The sequence below is a fragment of the Carcharhinus amblyrhynchos genome, chromosome 1, assembly GCF_965287045.1.
Source record: "Carcharhinus amblyrhynchos chromosome 1, sCarAmb.v2.hapA, whole genome shotgun sequence".
Classification (NCBI taxonomy): Eukaryota; Metazoa; Chordata; class Chondrichthyes; order Carcharhiniformes; family Carcharhinidae; genus Carcharhinus; species Carcharhinus amblyrhynchos.
In genome coordinates, this window is record NC_137324.1 from 57,098,663 (window position 1) to 57,118,989 (window position 20,327).

Consider the following 20,327-nt stretch of genomic DNA (forward strand, 5'->3'; position numbering starts at 1 on the left):
TTATTTCTGAATGTACCCTATTTAATCTTGTTAGAATTTCATAAGTTTCAATGAGATTCTCTCCGAACTTTCCAAACTCCAATGAATATAACCTAACCAACTAAGTCTCTCTGCATATGACAGACCTGCTTTCCCAGGAATCAGTATGGTAAACCTTCGCTGCACTACCTCTATAGCAAGAACATTCTTTCTCAAGTAAGGACACCAGAACTGCACACAATACTCCAGGTGTGGCCTCATCAATGCCCTATACAATTGTAGTAAAACATCTCTATCCCTATACTCAAATCCTCTCACAATGAAGGCCAACATACTACCTGCTTTACCTGTGTGCTTACTTTCATTGACTGATGCATGAGGACACCAAGGTCTCACTGAGTATCCACTTCTCTCAATTTACACCCATTCAAATCTGCCATCCTATTTTTGCTATCAAATTCAATAATTAACATTTACACTTAGCCACATTATACTGCATCTTCCACTCAATCTGTCCAAATCACACTGAAGCACCTCTGCATCCTCACTGCTCACCCTCCCAACCAGCTTTGTATCATCTGCAAATTTGGAGATAATACATTTAGTTCCCTCATCCAAATCATTAATATATAATGTGAACAGTTGGGGTCCTAGCACAGATCCCTGTGGTATCCCACTAGTTAACACCTGCCAATTGGATAAAGACCCATTTGTTCCAACTCTTTGCTTCCTGTCTGCTATCCAGCTTTCCATCTGTCCCAAGACTCTACCTGCAATCCCATGTGCTTTAACTTTACATAGTAATCTGTTATGTGATACTTTGTTGAAAGCCTTCTGAAAATCTGAATAAACCACATCCACCGGGTCTCCCTGGTCAACTCCACTAGTTACATCCTTGAAAGAATATCAGTAGATTAATCAAGTGGGTGGCACAATGGTTAGCCTTGCTGCCTCACAGCACCAGGGACCCAGGTTCAATTCTGGCCTCAGGTCACTGTCAGTGTGAAGTTTGCACATTATCCCTGACGGCGTGGGTTTCTTCCCACACTCCAAAGAATTCGATTAATTAAAAAAAATTGAATTGAAAACTAGTTTCAGTAATAGTGACCAAGGAATCTATTGTTGATTGTTGTAAAATCCCATCTGATTCATTAATGTTGAGGAAGGAGATCTGTTGTTCTACTTGTGACTCTACACTCACAGTAACATACAAAGCTGGTTAGGTGCATTGGCCATGCTAAATTCTCCTTCAGAATACTGGGCAGCATGATGGCTCAGTGGTTAGCACTGCTGCCTCACAGCACCAGGGACCCAGGTTCAATTCCTGGCTTGGGTCACTTTCTGTGGAGTCTGCATGTCCTCCCCTTGGCTACGTGGATTTTCTCCTGAGTGCTCTGGTTTCCTCCCATAGTCTGAAAGATGTGCTGGTTTGGTGCACTGGCCATGCTAAATGCTCCGTCAGTGTACCCAAACAGGTACCGGAGTGTGGTAACTAGGGGATTTTCACAGTAACTTCAGTGCAGTGTTAAGGTAAGCCTATCTGTGATACTGATAAATAAGCTTAAACTTAGGTTGGATGAATTAGGCATGCTAAATTGACCATTAATGTCAGGGGAATTACCAGGGCAAATATGTGGAAGGGTGGGGCCTTGGTGGGATTGTTATTGGTGCAAGCTCGATGGGCTGAATGGTCTCCTTTGGTACTATAGGGATTCTATGATTCTATTCTATGATTTCATGAAGAATGATTTCCCTTTTGTAAATCCATGTTATCTTTTGTCTGATTATACCACAGTTTTGCAAATGCTATGCTATGAAATCATTGATAATGGACTCTCTCTATCTCCCTTTTTGAATAATGAGCTAATATTGGCTACCCTCCAGTCTGTAAGAATCATTCCAGAGTACAAAAAAATTTAGAAATCTACATCAATGGATCTACTATTTCTAGTGCCACTTCCTTAAGTACTCTGGAATAAAAATGATCAGGCCCTGGAGATTTTGTCTGCCTTCAATCCCATTAATTTCCCTAAAACCATTTTTCTATTTATACTGATTTTCTTCAGCTCCTCACTAATACTTGTGTTTCTTAGAACTTCCAGTACATTATTCATGTCTTGTTTTGTAAATACAGAGGCAAAGTACAAATTCAGTTCCTCAGACATTTTTTAGTTCCCCATTATGAATTCCCCTGTTCCTGACTATAAGGGGCCTACATTAGGTTTTGTCAATCTTTTTGTCTTTACGTACTTGTAGAAAATTTTACTGTTGGTTTTTATGTTCCCTGCCAGCTTACTTTTCCCCTTCTTAATTAATGCCTTGGTCCACCTTTGCTGAATCTTAAACTGCTTCTATTCCTTTTATTACTTTTTCTTGCCAATTAGTATGCTTCATCTTGGAATCTAATACTATTCCTAATTTCTCTTGTAAGCCATGGTTTGGCCATAGTTCCCTTTCCACTCTTGCGCCAAATAGGAATAAACAACTTTTGGAGTTCACCTATTCATTCTTTGAGTGCGTGTCATTGCCTGTTCACTGTCCTACATTTCAGTAATGTTTCCCAGTCTATCTTAGCCAATACTTCCAGATTCCCCAAGCAGAGCTCCTTCCCAAGTTTGAAAATCCAGCCCCAGTAGGTATCAGGGCCTTGGTCAATACAATTGTAGGGGGAGATGGTGATGTAGTAGTAATGTAATTGGACGAGAAATCCAAAGACTCAGGCTAATGCTTTGAAGATGTGTGTTCAAATCCTATCACGGCAGCTGGTGAGAATTTAAATTCAGTTAATAAAGTGTCATAAAAATCCATCTGGTTCACTAGTGTCCTCTAGGGAAGGAAATCTGCCATCCATTTAAAGATGTACAAGTTAGGTGGGTTGGCCATGCTAAATTGCCCTTGGCATCTCAAGGTGTATAGGGTGGAGGGATTATTGGGGTTGTGGGGATAGGGCTTGGGGAAGTTGTATCAGAAAATCGTTGCAGGCTTGATGGGTCAAATGGCCTCCTGCACTGTAGTAATTCAATTAATTCTAGCTGGTTTGGTCTGCATGTGACTTCAGGCCCACAACAATGTGGTTGACTCTTAGCTGCCCTCTGAAATGGCCAAGCACACTATTCAATTCAAGGGCAATTGCAGATGGACAACAAATGCTTTGGTTAATAGAAATCTAATCAATCTCAAATTTAAATTTCACATTAAATGAATGACCCAGCATCAATTGCCATTTGCAGAGGAGAGTTCTACATCCTGGCATGTGGAAAAGTTTCCAAACTTCACTTCTGAATGGCTTGATTCTTTTTTTTGGCCAAGCCCTCTAGTGCTATGTTTCTCAGCAATATAAATAATTTATCTTTATTTATCCTATCTGTTCCTATTAATAGCTTGAACACTTTAATTAAATTATGCCTTAATCTTCTAATTTCCAAGAAACACAGCCCTAGTTTGTGTATTTTCTCCTTATAATTTAATTGGAGTCCAGCTATTAATCTAGTAAACCTACACTGCATACCCTCCAAGACAAATACACCCTTCTCAAAATGTGATGCTCAAAATTCCTTACAGCACTCCAGAAGTCATCTAACCAAACTGAGTATAGCTCTAGCTTGATATCTAACCCCTTGTATTTGTATTCTCGAGATATAAAAGTCAACATTCCATTAAGTTTTTTTGACTTTTTTTGTACCAGTCCATAAAGTATTAAAGATTTATGTCCATGGGCTTTCTTTGAAATTCCACTGCTTCCAGTTTTCCATCATTTTATAAAGTACACCCATGCATCCTTTTTCCAGTTGAAAATGGATAACTCTCCTTATCTTCCTTTGCCTAATTGTCTAACTTTTCTGTGGACTTCATAGGTAAACCAACTTGCAAAATATCAAAATGTCATATCCACTAGTGATTCAAGAAAATTCTAGTGGAAATTTGCAATGGGATGCTATATGACTTGAGGATTGACATGATTTCCACATAGTTCCCAATTTTATTTTGAAGTTATTTCACTAAATTTTCTGAATCTGTACTACATACTTAGTTGTTCATATTTAGATTTGATAAATCTTAATGATTTTTTTTTCTTTGAACAGACTGTATACGATCAATGGTTTATTACACTGTACAATTTAGTGTATACATCTCTTCCTGTATTGGCAATGAGTTTATTTGATCAGGTATGTCAATAAAATTATTGTTTGGCTCTATCTCTTATAATATCTGCCGCACCAGCCTATATGGGACTCTATTAAATATGCAAAACAAATTATGATGACATTGTTGGGGCCAATCTGTGATTTTAAACTGAGGCCTGAGCAGGGAAGCAGTTTTGATTTCTCTGTCAAGCCGAACCTGTAGGAATAATTGTTACCCCCTAAGCTGCACAGCAACTAGAAGTTTGTGTGCAGGTTGAGCAAAGCTTTAGGTTATCATGTGTGCATGGCTTTGGCAGCGCATAGAAATCAATAAACTTTAAAAAATTACAAATTTAACCTTTGAGAAGATGGTGCTGAGTGATCTCAAACCGTTGCAGTCTTTGTACTGAAAGCACAATCCTGAGCACTGAACAAACCACAGAAGCCACCATTTCTACTTTAGTTCAGCTGCCAGGAATGCCACAACTCAGGTCTCCTGCTTAATTTCTGTTTAAGTCATGGCATTGATGGTATTGTAATTCTGTAGCTCTAACTTTAGAATTAGGTTTTCATCTGATTTTTGTGGGAGTCTTGTCTCAGGCCTGAACGTAGCATTTTCATTTTTTTTATTCTTTCATAGGACATGGGCGTCACTGGCTAGGCCAACTTTTTTATTGTCCATTCCAAATTGTCCTTGAGAAGGTAATGGCGAGCTGCCTTCTTGAACTGCTGTAGTCAGTGTGGTATAAGTGCATTCATAGTGCTTTTAGGGAGAAGGTTCCAAAATTATGACTCTATGACAGTGAAGGAGGAGTGATATTAGGAATGGGCAATAAATACTGCCCTCGTCAGGAAGCCCACATTCCTTGAACGAATTAAATAAAAAAGTTCCAAATCAGGATGATGTGCTTAGAGGTGATCTTGCAGGTATTGGTGTGAGTTTGGAAGGTGTTGTGAAAAATGCTGCAGATGATAGAAATTTAAATAAAAAACAGAAAATGCTGAAAAAACTCAGCAGCTCAAGCAGCATCTTCGGAGCAAGAAACAGAGTTAACATTGCAAATCCATATGATTCTTAATCAGAGCCCAAGATACAGTTAGTTTACAAGAGGCTGAAGCAAATGGAGATAAGTAGAAGGTCACCAATAGGTGGGAACTAGGATAGATTTGGCAAAGGTGTTATGGGTACAACACAAAGAAGAGTTAATGGTAGCGTTAAAGAGTAAAGAAGACACTGACAGCGGCTTAAAGGTAAGATTACAGAATGTGTTAATAGCAGAACAAAGCTCAGCGCTCTAAAAGCAGAACTTAAGAACAAAGACAGATAGCCTGTAGGGAAATGTGAATTGCATTGTGACAAAAATTGGATTAAAAAAGTGGGTGAAGATGGAGGAGTTCATAGTCTGAAGTTGTTGAACTCAATGTTAAGTCCAGAAGGTTTCAAGTGTCTAATTAGAATATGAAGTGCTGTTCCTCCAGTTTGCATGGGCATGAGTTCTCAGGTGATGGAGGATCCAATGAGTGACCTTTAGTCTCTGTCACAGATCCGGCAGATGGTGGTTGGAGGAGTCGATGGGTGAGGTGCCTGAGTTATCATCATGTGTTCCTTTCACTGTCAATACTTGGCTTCAGCTTGTTCTCAGTGATGAAACCCGAGGTGTTCAGCTCCTTCCCATACGCTTTTCTTCCACTTTGGGCAGTCTTGAACCAGGTGTCATTGTGAATGTTGCATTTTTCAAGAAGGTTTTGAGGGTGTGTTTGAAGAGTTTCCTCTGTCCACTTTGGGCTCACTTGTAATGTTGAAGTTTTGAGTAGAACATTCATTTCGGGATTCTTGTGTCAGACATGTGGATGAAGTGGCCTGCCCAGCAGAACTGATTGAGCATGGTCAAAGCTTCGATGTTGGGGATGTTAGCCTGAGTGAGAACACTGATGTTCATGCACCTATTCTGCCAATGGATTTGCAGGATCTTGTGGAGGCAACAATGGTGGTGCTTCTCCAGGGTTTGGAGGTGCCTGTTAAATAATCCACATTTCTGATCCCTATAGGAGGTTGGGTATCACTATTGCTTTGTAGACCATGAACTTAGTGTTGGGACTGAGGCTCACGTCTTCAAACACTCTCTTCCTTAAGTGACTGAAAGCCGCACCGGCACACTGAAGGCGGTGTTGAACCTCATGGTCAATCTCTGGCCTTCTTGACAGTAGGTTCCCAAGTTATGGAAAATGGTCAATGTTGTCCAAGGCCTGATTGTAGATTTTGATAATTGGGTGGGGTGGGTATGGTGCGCTGATTACACCCCCCAGAGATCTGTGTTCTTTCCAACTGAGGCGTTGAAGTTGCCAAGGAAGATTGGCTTGTTGCCTGTTGGGACTTGAGTTAAGGATTGTTTGAGGGTGAAGTAAAATTCCTTTTTGGATTTGTCTGTAGCATCCTGTGTTGGGACGTACACATTAAGGACCGTTACGCACTGGTTCTAGGCTAGGGTGAGCCGAATGGTCATGTGGAGTTTGTTCATCCCACAAGGGAAGTATCTGAGATGGCCAACTAATTTGTTTATAATGGTGAAACCAATCCCACGGAGATGGCATCTTCTTCAGGTTTACCTTTCCAAAAGGTGTAACTGCCACCTTGTTCCTTGAACAAGCCTTCCCTGCCCACTGGGTCTCACTTAGGGCAGCGATATCAATGGCAAAACATCCGAACTCCTGGATAATGATAGCGGTACGCCATTCTGGTCTGTCACTTTTGGGGTTGTCTATGAGGGTGTTGATCTTCCAGAACCTGAATTTCATTTTAAGAAGTGGAAGATGCCTGTGCTTGAGTTCTCTTAATGTTGCACACCAGCTACCACATGGATTGATTGAACAAAGATTGATGGTACAGTGGCAAGCAGTCCAAAATGACTAGAGACTAGGCTCTCCTGTAAGTAAATAGGACATACATACTCCTATTGTCTTCCTTTCTCCTTCCCACAAGATCTCTCTCCCTGGGAATTATGAAGTGCAGTGGTGGCCTCACAAGGGTTGTGCTGACCTCTCACTGTCAGTGGCTTAGTTGGTCCTTATTCGCTGTGAATGGGCTCCACTGCTGCTCTCGGTGAATAGCCTCACTGCTCCTCTCTTCCTTGGGTCCCACTGCACCTCCCTCACTGTGGATGACCCCACCGTTTCTCTCTCACTGTCAATGGTTGCTGCTGCTCTTTCACTCTTCTATGTGGTGGTTACAGTCTCCAGCACCTCTTTTCACTGTTTTACCATCTATAAGGACCAGGGCAGTAGACATATGGGACTTCACAAACTGGAAGTTTCCCTCCAAGTTACTCACCATCCTGACCTGGAACTATATCACCCTTTCCTCACTATTGCTAGATCTAAATCATGGTACTCCTTTCCTAACAGCATTGTGCGTATACCTATACCACAGGGACTGCAGCAGTTCAAGAAGGCAGCTCACCACCACCATCTCAAGGGTAATAAATTAGGGATTGAACGCCCACACCCCATAAATGAGTTTAAAAAAATGATGTATACAGAATGAGGTTCAGTTAAGTTGTGGCACATGAATGGACATGTTTCTGACAATCACTCTCAATGTTAACACATGACAATGATCACTTGGATGAAGTACTGTGTAGTTTCCAGAGTTGTACCCTGGCATGATTTAGCACTTCTGGGAGAGGAGGACAAAATTTGAGGTAAAAATGTGTACAAAATGTAAGCAAATGTACATGACCTGACATTTAATATTGATTACAATTGATTTTGCTTTACAGGATGTTAATGATCGCTGGAGTATGGCGTATCCCGAACTTTATGAACCTGGACCGCTTAATCTTTATTTCAACAAACTAGCTTTTGTGGAATGTATTATCCATGGAGTTTATAGCTCGCTAGTTCTCTTTTTTGTTCCTTACGGTGCTCTTTTTGAAGCTGTAAGGGATGATGGGAAGACTGTATCTGACTATCAGTCCTTTGCTTTAATTGCTCAGACATGCTTGCTTGTGGCTGTTACTCTACAGGTAACTGATTACTTGCATATTGTTGTAATGGATATTATATGTTATTTTAGAGATATAATTCTTTATGTTTTTTTAAATCATAAAAAACAAATTGCCTCTGCCAATGAGATAGATGTAAAACAAAAATCTGTTCCAGTAGTTGCAAAGCTATTTTTTTCATGAGATTACCCTAAGGGATCTCATTATATCATAGTTAATGCCTGGCAGATTTCCAGAACATATCATTGTCAGAGGGGATTATAGGTTCAGAGTTTGATAGGGCTTTGATGGATGAGAGTGTTTTGTTTATATAGTGAACTCTATTAGATATTTAGAACTTCATTTTATTTCATTTTAACATAGCTCCTGAAGTCTGCCAATGATGGATACTGGGTGGGTTGGCGCAGAGGGTGAGAGCAAAAATTGCTGGTTAGTTTAGCATTTAGTTTTCATAGGCGCTATAAAGAACCTTAGGGGTGTGTAGGGGATGTATGTTGACATTAAGTTAGCTTAGAGGCTGTAAGGGGATGTGTGGATTGGAGAGCCTAATCTTTAACAAAACAGCTGGGACCAAGTCCCAGAGAACTGAGGCAGGCCTTTTAAACATCTATCTTGGCACTCAGCAGCCTCTGTGACCACTTCTGTTCTGCATCCAGTGGTACATAAGAACATAAGAAACAGGAGCAGAAGTAGGCCATCTAGCCCCTTGAGCCTGCCCCGCCATTCAATAAGATCATGGCTGATCTGATGGTGGTGGACTAACTCCGTTCCACACCTGCTTCTTGAAACAAAGATCCCACCATTCAGGTGAGTTTCTCCCAAGATGGATGTGGAAACCTGATTCCTACTAATCAACTCAGGAGTGAAAATCCATGCCATTATGTTAATTGTAGTAAAAAGAGAAACATGCAGTGAGTATCATAACAGTGATAAGGTTACTCGTCTAGCAATTCAGAAGCCAGAATCTACTAAGCTTAAGTTGGCACTCCAGTCAATGGAAAGTAAAATCAGCCAGGAAGTATAAAGGATTGAAGATGGCCTACAAAGACAGTCTTGGATTGGGGGGAGGGCAGTTTTTTATTAAAATAAGACAGGATCTTGCCAAAGTTGACTGGAAACAGCTTCTTTTGGGGAAGTATACAGCAGAGAAGTGGGAGGCATTCAAAAAGGACTAGGGAGAGTATATCTCCAACATGTTCCCTTTGGGGGGTGAAATGTGGGAACAGTAAGTTCAAAGAACCTTGGATGTCTGGGACAATTCAGGACTGGAAAAGGAAGAAGAGAAAGGCAAAGTGGAACAAGTCCAAAGGCAGCAACTCAGCTATTGCTCTCGAGTAGTATAAGAAATGCAAGAGAGAACTATAGACCAAAAAGGGGGCATGAAAAAGGACTTGCAAACAAGATTAGGGAGTATCCTAAGATACTTTATAAATACATTAAGGGGAAAAGATTAACCAGTGAAAGAGTGGTGCCCATTAGAAACCAAGGGTTAAATTTGTGCATGAAGCCACAGGACATTGGAATGGTGTTAAATGAATACTTCTCTTTGGTCTTGTTCAGGAAAAGGGAAATGTAGGCACAGAATTCAGGAAAGGGACTGGGAGGAACTTGCAGTTTGACATAAGAAATGAGCAGGTATTGGAAGCTCTGATGGGCTTAAGAGTGGACAAATCCCTAGACCTGGATGAATTGCATCCCAGGCTGCTGTGTGAGGCAAGGCAAGAAATTGCAGAGGCTCTGACACAAATTTATAATTCCTATTTGGCCATGGGGGAAATGCCAGAGGACTGGAGGATGGCTAATGTGGTTCCATTTTTAACCCTGATAAGTGCAAAGTGATACTTTGGAAGAAATAACAAGATGACGGAGTCTTTAATTAATAGCAGGACACTAGGAAGCTCAGAGGAACAGGTGGATCTTACGATAGCTATCCATAGATCCCTGAAATCAGCAAAGCAAATGAAAAGGATAGTTAAAAAAGCATATGGGACACTTTTGCTGTAAGGAGTGACTGGATAGTCTTGGATTGTTTTCTCTGGAGCAGAGAAGGGTGAGGGGAGATATGATTGAGGTGTATAACATTATGAAGGGTATGGACAGGGTGAACTGCAAGCAGCTGGTTGAGGGGTCAGTCATGAGGGCTCATATTTTTAGAGAAAGGGTTCAGAAGGGATTTGAGGAAACATTTTTTTCAATCAGGGGTGGTGGGAATCCTGGAAAAGTAGTGGAGGGCGGCAAATCTTAGAATCTTTAAAAGTATTTGAATAAGCACATGAAACATCATAACATTCATGGTGGAAGACACCAGTGGAATGCCAGAGCTCCAGAGAATCAGGTGAGTGTAGTGGCCATCAATAAGGAGAAGGTTCTGGGGAAACTGGAAGTCTGAAGGTGGATATATCACCTGGACCGGACGGACTACACCCAGAGTTCTAAAAGAGATAGCTGAGGAAATGGTGGAGGCATTGGTCGTGATCTTTCAGGAATCACTGGAGGCAGGGAGGGGACCAGAGGAATGCAAAGTATCTAATGTAATACCGCTGTTTAAGAAGGGAAGAAGGCAGTAGATGGGAAATTATAGGCCGGTTAGCTTGACTTCAGTCATTGGCCAGATTTTAGAGTCCATTATTAAAGATGAGATCACAGAGTACTTGGAAGTGCATGATAAAGTAGGATTGAGTCAGCACTGCTTTGTCAAGGGAAAGTCATGAGTGACAAATCTGTTAGAGTTCTTTGAGAAGGTAACAAGGAAGTTAGATAAAGGAGAACCAGTGGATGTGATTTATTTAGATTTCCAGAAGACCTTTGACAAGGAGACTGTTAAATACATTAAGCATCCATGGTATTATGGGTAGAATCCTGGCATGGATAGAGGATTGGCTGACTGGCAGAAGGCAGATAGTGGGAATAAAGGGGTCTTTTTCAGGATGGCAGCTGGTGACTAGTGGTGTGCTTTAGGGGTCAGTGCTGGGACCACAACTTTTCAGAATATACATTAACAATTTGGAGGAAGGAACTGAAGACACTGTTGCTAAGTTTGCAGATGGTACAAAGATATGTACAGGACAGGTAGTATTGAAGAAGCAGGGGGGCTGCAGAGGGACTCAGACATGTTAGGAGAGTGGGCACACAAGTGGCAGATGAAATACAATGTGGAAAAGTGTGAGACTATGTACTTTGGAAGGAGGAATGGAGGCATAGACTATTTCTAAATGGGAAATGCTCAGGAAATCAGGAGCACAAAGGGACTTGGGAATCCTTGTTCAAGATCCTCGTAAGGTTAACTTTGGCAGTTAGGAAAGCAAATGCAACGTTAGCATTCATGTCGAATGGGGTAGAATACAAGAGCAGGGATGTACTTCTGAGGCTGTATAAGGCTCTGGTCATACCCCATTATGTGAGCAGTTCTGGACCCATATTTAAGGAAGGAAGTGCTGGCCTGGGAAAGAGTCCAGGGGAGTTTCATAAGAATGATCCCTGGAAAGAAGAGCTTGTTGTATGAGGAACAGTTGAGGACTCTGGGTCTGCACTCATTGGAGTTCAGAAGAATGAGGGGGGGGGCGCGGATCTTATTGAAACTTACAGGATACTGCGAGGCCTGGATAAAGTAGATGTGGAGAGAATATTTCTACTAGTAGGAAAAACTAGAACCAGAGGGCACAACCTCAGGCTAAAGGAACGATTCTTTAAAACAGAGATGAGGAGGAATTTCTTCAGCCAGAGAGTGGTGAATCTATGGAACTCTTTGTCACAGAAGGCTGTGGAGGCCAGGTCACTGAGTGTCTTTAAGACAGAGATAGATAAGTTCTTGATTAATAAGGCGGGTCAGGGGTTATGGGGTAAAGGCAGGAGAATGGGGATGAGAAAAATATCAGCCATGATTGAATGGTGGAGCGACTCGATGGGCCGAGTGGCCTAATTCTGCTCCTATGTCTTATGAACATTCAAGGATATAAGACAAATGCTGGAAAATGGGATTAGTGCAATTTTAGTGGTAGTTATTGTTGGTGTAGACTCAATAATTGAGCACCTGACAATCAGGAACTAATCAAGGATGCCATTAACATGCTGTGGAGTTAAAGCTCCACAGGAATCCTGAATTGCAGTTTCTCACAACCTTCGAGCAACACACTGTTTGTTTCAGGTCAGTAAACCTTCTGCCAGTAGCTTCTAGTTTACACTCCCTACCTGCCAGCTACTATTTTAAAAGCAATCTTGATCTAAGGAGTGTCTGGACCCAAAATACATTACACAAATCAAAGTAAAGGGTCTGTACTGGACTGGTTTTCCTTTCAGAAGTGTATCTGCACTTTTAACAAGGCTCTCTTCATTTTTGTTTGTCTGTGCTTTCAGAATTCAAACCTTCTTGTAGTTCCCTATGGTGAGGAAAACAGATTTTTTGCCTAAGAGGCATCTTTACGATTAATGAGTTGCTTAATAGAAATAGACAATTCAATTTCTGAGAAATAATTATCATTACTATTTTGTATATCATTATTTTGTGTTCAACTTGTGTAATTTCTTGGCACACAAATTCATATTAATATAGGTTTCTGCTTTTTGAGATAACTTTGATAATAGGCTGTTAACTTCTGGACTCCACAGTGTCGGATTTGGGGGTACCCCAAAGATATGCTGGGAAATCCCTCTTGGAGGTTCCCAGTTGAGGATTTACCTGACAATTGTCCAGAAGTGCTAAATTCCCCTGGAGAATTGCGCTGGTTTGGGAACCATCGAACAAAATGAGTTAAATCACTAACTTAATGTCATTCTGCCAGATTTATATTCATTGTTACTCTGGATAAGTTAAAAGAAATAAAAACACTTCTAACTTCAACGTAAGTTCAGCAACCAACTCCAACCTTGCTGAACTAAGCACTCCAACCCCACAGAGTTCCCCAATTCAACCCGCACCCCATTAATGTTTAATTCCTCACTCTTGATGTCTAACACCCCCAATGTCTGAACCTGCGGCCCCCACATCCAGTTCACTTACCTTCGACACTTACTTCTCCCTGCCCTGTTATTTTCAGTGGGGCATTTAAACTTACCTGCTTTACAGAAGGTAGGGCTATGAAAAAGGGGCATGTCTTCCTTTGCCTATTCCTTTTGTGCTTTGCTGCTGGAGCCGGTACACACTTTACTACCTGAGTCTCACCTGGCCTGAGTCAGGAGGTTCAGTGGAGACAGGTACTTAAAAGGTTAAGCACAGGTAATTCAATATGGAGTGACAATCTGCTGCTGATTGCCCCCAATTAAGCCACGTCCAAATATTGCTGAAACTTACACATAATCCTTCAGATAACGAAAATGTGTATTTATATAAAATGAAGATTTTATATAAATTAATTTTAACTTCACAAATCTTGCTTCTTGTTAACAGATTGCATTGGATACAACATATTGGACGGCAATCAACCATTTTTTTATCTGGGGAAGTCTAGCTATTTACTTTGCAATAACTTTTACAATGTACAGTAATGGCATGTATCTGATGTTTCCAACATCATTTCCCTTCATAGGTATGTACTTTAAATGCAGTTATTATAATTTGGTATAAATAATTTTATGTTAAAATAATTCAATGCTCTATAAAGCATGGAAAAACTTTAACAATCAGTTAAAGAAACACTCTGCAGAACTGCTTTGAATGACAGGCTATCTGGTATAAGTTTTAAAAAAGTATTGTGTCATGCAATTTCAATGCAGTACTTTGTTTATATTTTCCTAAGGGCTAATTTGGTCATTATGAATGCTTGGTTAAGTTTCAAAATCTATAGTTATTTCAGCAGGAGGTTCAGAATGCATAGTTTAATTGGTAGATTAAAGGATTAACTAACTTTGATATGGGATTTAAGTAAAAGTTAATGTTTATAAAAAAAATTAATCACCTGAGGAAATTTAAAATCTTTGAATGGATTTCTTGAAGCTTTGAAGTTATTTTGTTCACTTACAACTATGTATGAATGTGACCTGTATGAGACTGTTAGAAGTTTATTTTTTTCTCTTCTCCACATGGCTCCTGAGGTTTGCCCATGGTGGACACTGGGTGAGTAGCTTTGCATGTATGATAGGAGTATGTTACTAGAGAGGCGGTGCTCGACAGACTGGAGGGGCTGATTGTGGACAAGTCCCCAGGACCGGATGGAATGCATCCGAGGGTTCTGAAAGAAATGGCGGAGGTTATAGTGGATGCCTTGGTGGTTATTTTCCAGACGTTGCTGGATTCCGGGGAAGTGCCGGAAGATTGGAAAACGGCTAATGTTACGCCGTTGTTTAAGAAGGGTGCCAGGCAAAAGGCAGGGAATTATAGGCCGGTTAGTTTAACGTCTGTTGTAGGTAAAATGTTAGAATCCGTCATCAAGGAGGAAATAGCGAGGCATCTTGAGGGGAACTGCTTGATAGAGCAGACGCAGCACGGTTTCGTTAAAAGGAAGTCGTGTCTGACAAATTTACTGGAGTTCTATGAGGATGTGTCTAGGGCGGTGGATAGAGGAGAGCCGGTGGATGTGGTCTTTCTTGATTTTCAGAAGGCGTTTGACAAGGTACCTCACAAGAGGTTATTGCAGAAGGTCAGGGGACATGGAATTGGGGGTAGGGTGTTAGCGTGGATAGAGGACTGGTTGTCAAATAGGAGGCAGAGAGTGGGGGTCAATGGATGCTATTCAGATTGGCGGATGGTGACTAGTGGAGTGCCCCAGGGGTTGGTGCTGGGGCCTCAGCTATTTACCATTTATATAGATGATCTGGAGGAGGGAACCGAGTGTATGGTGTCGAAATTTGCTGATGACACCAAGATTGGTGGAAAGGCAAATTGTGCGGAGGGTGTGGAGAGCCTACAGAAGGATCTAGATAGGCTGGGCGAATGGGCCAGGAAACGGCAAATGGAATTTAATGTTGGCAAGTGCAAGGTGGTCCACTTTGGTAGGGATAATGGTAGGAAGGATTATTACTTGCATGGAGAAAAACTGCAGCAGGCGACGGTGCAGAGGGACCTCAGGGTCCTTGTGCATGAGTCGCAAAAACCCAGCTTGCAGGTGCAGCAGGTGGTCAGGAAGGCGAATGGGATGCTGGCCTTCATTGCGAGGGGGATTGAATATAAAAGTAGGGAGGTCTTGCTGCGGCTGTATAGGGCATTGGTGAGGCCGCAGCTGGAGTACTGTGTGCAGTTTTGGGCGCCGTACTTACGCAAAGATATTTTGGCCTTGGAGGGAGTGCAGAGGAGGTTTACTAGGATGATGCCGGAGTTGAGGGGGTTGAGCTATGAGGAGAGGCTGAATAAATTAGGCTTGTACTCGTTAGAGTTTAGAAGAATGAGGGGAGATCTCATTGAGACGTATAAGATGATGAATGGGATGGATAGGATAGAGGTGGAGAGACTCTTCCCGCTCAGAAAGGATAGTAGGACTAGGGGGCACAGCCTCAAGATAAAGGGGGGGGGGCGGTTTAGAACGGAGTTGAGGAGGAACTTCTTCACTCAAAGGGTGGTAAATCTCTGGAATTCTCTGCCCGTTGAAGTGGTGGAGGCTACCTCGCTAAATATTTTTAAGACGCGGGTTGATGGGTTTTTGATAAGAGAGGGGATTAAGGGTTATGGGGAGAGGGCGCGAATGTGGAACTGAGCCACGACAGATCAGCCATGATCTTATTGAATGGCGGGGCAGGCTCGAAGGGCTAGTTGGCCTACTCCTGCTCCTATTTCTTATGTTCTTATTATGTTCTTATGAGTATGTCATTGTGTGAGGGGTCATGGGGTTGGGTGGTGGGAATGAGTTGGCATTGGGGGAATGAGGGTTAGAGGGTCTAACAGTTTCTAAAACAACTGGGACAAAGTCCAGAGAATGAATGCAGACCTCCTACTGAGCCTATCTTGCCATTCATCCATAACTGCCTTGAATCTGCTTTCCCTTTCAGTGGATTCACCTCCCTAGAGTGCAAATTGGGTCTAACAGAGTCATTTAAACCAAGGTGGGTGTGCTGAATCGGGAAATCTCCTGAGTTGAGCTAGCCACCTCAGTACCAACAGTCCAGCCAAAATCTAGAATTGCCCTTCTGTTGTTGAGCTTGATACATATTGGCAAGAACATCTAATTGCCAGAGATGGGCAATTAGGGAGCAATCTAGTCTCCCTGACAACTTTGTCTGCAAGAAGTGCGTGCAGTTGTAGCTCCTCACAGACCGCATTGTTTGGTTGGAGCAGCAGGTGGATGCACTGCGGAGCGTACAGGAGGCAGACACTGGTTACAGGGAGGTTGTCACATCACAGGTTTGGTCAGGTGGATGGGTGACTGCCAGGAGAGGCAAGCAGGTACTGCAGGAGTCTCCTGTGCCTATTCCCCTTTCAAACTGGTATATCATTTTGGATACTGTTGAGGGGGATAGTCTGTCAGGGGGAGATACTAGCAGCAGTCAGGCCTGTGGCACCACAGCTGCTTCTGCAGTGGGACAGGGTCGGGCAAAGAGCAAATGAGCAGCAGTAATAGGGGACTCACCGGTTCCTCACAGACAGGCATTTCTGTGGCCGCGATCGAGACTCAAGGATGTTGTGTTGCCTCCCTGGTGCCAGGGTCAAGGACGTCTCTGAGCGATTGCAGACATTCTTAAGGAGGAAGGTGAGCAGCCAGAGGTCGTTGTACACATTGGTACCAGTGACATAGGTAGGAAAAGTGATGAGGTCTTGAAAAGTGAATATAGAGAGTTAGGCATAAGGCTAAAGTGCAGAACCTCGAAGTAGTAATTTCAGAACTACTACTGCTGCCACGTGATAGTGAGAGTATGAATAGGAGGATTAGGCAGATGAATGCCTGGCGTGAGAGTTGGTGCAAGGAGCAGATATTTAGATTTTTGGATCGTAGGGAAGGGCTGAGCTATTAAAGAGGGTGGGTTACATCTGGACTGGAGTGGGACTAACATCCTGTCAGGGAGATTTGCTACAGCCACTCGGGAGGGTTTAAACTAGTTTGGCAGGGGGTGGGATCCAAAGCAGTAGGGAGACAGAAGAGAAGTTTGAGGACAGCACAGAAGTTAAAGAGAGCACATTAAGTGGTAAAGGTGGTGACAGTAATCCTAGTACCAGACAGATCAGGCAAAAGCAAGACAGAGAGCAAGGGAAGTCCAGGTTAAACTGCATTTATTTCAATGCAAGAGGCCTGGCAAGGCAGATGAACTCAGGGCATGGATGGGTATGTGGGACTTAGGTATTATATCAATTACTGAAACATGGCTAAGGGAGGGACAGGACTGGCAGCTTAATGTTCCAGGGTACAGATGCTATAGAAAAGATAGAACAGGACGTAAGAGAGGAGGGGGAGTTGCACTTTTGATTAGGGAAAGCATGACGGCCGTAGTGAGAGGGGATATATCCGAGGGTTCAGCCACTGAGTCTATTTAAGTAGAACTGAGAAATAAGAAGGGGGAAATCACTTTGATAGGGTTGTACTATAGGCCCCCGAATAGTTGGCGGGAAATTGAGGAGCAAATATGTAAGGAGATTCCAGATAGCTCCAAGAAAAATAGGGTGGTAATAGTCAGAGATTTTAACTTTCCCAACATTGACTGGGACAGCCATAGTATTAGAGGGTTGGATGGAGAGAAATTTGTTGAGTGTATTCGGGAGGAATTTCTCATTCAGTATGTGGATGGCCTGACTAGACAGGGGACAAAGCTTGACCAGCTCTTGGGACATAAGGAAGAGCAGGAGATGGAAGCGTTAGTGAGGGATCGCTTTGGGACTAGTGACCATAATTCTATTGGTTTTAAGATAGGTCTGGCCCAAAAGTTAAAATTCTAAATTGAGGCCAATTTTGATGGTATCAGGCAGAAACTTTCAAAAGTTAACTGGGGGAGTCTGTGGAAAGGCAGAAGGACATCTGGTAAGTGGCACGCTTTCAAACGTGCGTTAACCAGAGTTCAGGGTAAACACATTCCTCTTAGAATGAAGGACAAGGCTGGCAGAAGTAGGGAACCCTGGATGACTCGAGATATTGAGGCCCTGGTCGAGATGAAGAAAGAGGCACATGACATGCATAGGCAGCTGGGATCAAGTGAATCCCTTGAAGAGTATAGAGGGTGCAGGAGTAGAGTTGAGAGAGAAATCAGGAGGGCAAAAAGGAGACATGAGATTGTTTTGGCAGGAATCCAAAGAGCTTCTACAAATACATAAAGGGCAAAAGAGTAACAGGAAGTGAGTAGGGCCTCTTAAGAATCAACAAAGTCATCTATGTGCAGATCCACAAGAGATGATGAGATCCTAAATGAATATTTCTCATCAGTATTTACTATTGAGAAAAGCATGGACGTTAGGGAACTTGGAAATAAATAGTGATGTCTTGAGGAGTGTACATATTACATAGAAGGACATGCCGGAAGTCTTAAAGCGCATCAAGGTAGATAAATCCCCAGGACCTGATGAAGTGTATCCCAGGACATTGTGGGAGGCTAGGGAGGAAATTACATGTCCCCAAGCAGAGACCTCTGAATCATCAATAGTCACAGGTGAGGTGCCTGAAGATTGGAGAGTGGCAGATTTTGTGCCTTTGTTTAGAAAGGGCTACAGGGAAAAGCCTGGGAATTACAGGCCAATGAGCCTCACATCTGTGGTGGGCGAATTGTTGGAAGGTATTTTGAGAGACAGGAACTACAGGCGTTTAGAGAAGCAAGGACTGATTAGGGACAGTCAGCATGGCTTGGTGAGTGGAAAATCGTGTCTCACAAATTTGATTGAGTTTTTTGAAGGGGTAACCAAGAAGGTAGATGAGGGCAGTGCAATTGATGTTGTCTACATGGACTTTAGCAGGGCCTTTGACACCATATGTCGTTGCATAAGGTTAAATTTCATGGGATCCAGGGTGAGGTATCTAAATGGATACAAAATTGGCCCTTGACGGAAGCCAGAGGGTGGTTGTAGAGAGTTGTTTTACAGACTGGAGGCCTTTGGCCAGTGGTGTGTCTCAGGGATCAGTGCTGGGTCCACTGTTATTTAACACTTATATTAATGATTTGCTTGAGAATATAGGAGGCATGGTTAGTAAGTTTGCAAATGATACTAAGATTGGTGGCATGGTGGACAGTGAAGAAAGTTATCTCCAATTGCAACAGGATCTTGATCAATTGATCAACGCAGCACGGTTTCGTTAAGGGGAAGTCGTGTCTGACGAATTTATTGGAGTTCTACGAGGATGTGTCTAGGGCGGTGGATAGAGGAGAGCCGGTGGATGTGGTGTTTCTTGATTTTCAGAAGGCGTTTGACAAGGTGCCTCACAAGAGGTTATTACAGAAGGTCAGGGGGCATGGAGTTGGGGGTAGGGTGTTAGCGTGGATAGAGGATTGGTTGTCAAATAGGAGGCAGAGAGTGGGGGTCAATGGGTGCTATTTGGATTGGCGGTTGGTGACTAGTGGAGTGCCCCAGGGGTTGGTGCTGGGGCCTCAGCTATTTACCATTTATATAGATGATCTGGAGGAGGGAACCGAGTGTATGGTGTCGAAATTTGCTGATGACACCAAGATTGGTGGAACGGCAAATTGTGCGGAGGGTGTGGAGAGTCTGCAGAAGGATCTAGATAGGCTGGGCGAATGGGCCAGGAAATGGCAAATGGAATTTAATGTTGGCAAATGTGAAGTTTTCCACTTTGGTAGGAATAATGGTAGGAAGGACTATTACTTACATGGCGAAAAACTGCAGCATGCGACGGTGCAGAGGGACCTCGGGGTCCTTGTGCATGAGTCGCAAAAACCCAGCCTACAGGTGCAGCAGGTGGTCAGGAAGGCGAATGGGATGCTGGCCTTCATAGCGAGGGGGATTGAATATAAAAGTAGGGAGGTCTTGCTGCAGCTGTATAGGGCACTGGTGAGGCCGCAGCTGGAGTACTGTGTGCAGTTTTGGTCGCCGCACTTACGCAAGGATATTTTGGCCTTGGAGGGAGTGCAGAGGAGGTTTACTAGGCTGATGCCGGAGTTGAGGGGGTTGAGCTATGAGGAGAGGCTGAATAAACTAGGCTTGTACTCGTTAGAGTTTAGAAGAATGAGGGGAGATCTCATTGATAATCGATCTCATAAGATGATGAATGGGATGGATAGGATAGAGGTGGAGAGGCTCTTCCTGCTCAGAAAGGACAGTAGAACTAGAGGGGAGAGCCTCAAGATAAAGGGGGGGGGGGGGGCGGTTTAGAACGGAGGAACTTCTTCACTCAAAGGGTGGTGAATCTCTGGAATTCTCTGCCTGTTG

At 42.8% G+C, this 20,327-nt stretch overlaps 1 protein-coding gene across 1 annotated transcript in view; it reads left to right on the forward strand.

The window, feature by feature from the left end:
• The window catches only part of atp8b5b (ATPase phospholipid transporting 8B5b), a 166,542-nt gene that overhangs the window by 134,019 nt on the left and 12,196 nt on the right, over nt 1-20,327 (forward strand). Inside the window, exons 22-24 of the mRNA XM_080211768.1 lie at nt 4,062-4,145; nt 7,880-8,125; nt 13,488-13,626. Coding sequence (XP_080067894.1) covers nt 4,062-4,145; nt 7,880-8,125; nt 13,488-13,626 — 469 coding nt within the window. The remainder of the gene's footprint in view (nt 1-4,061; nt 4,146-7,879; nt 8,126-13,487; nt 13,627-20,327) is intronic.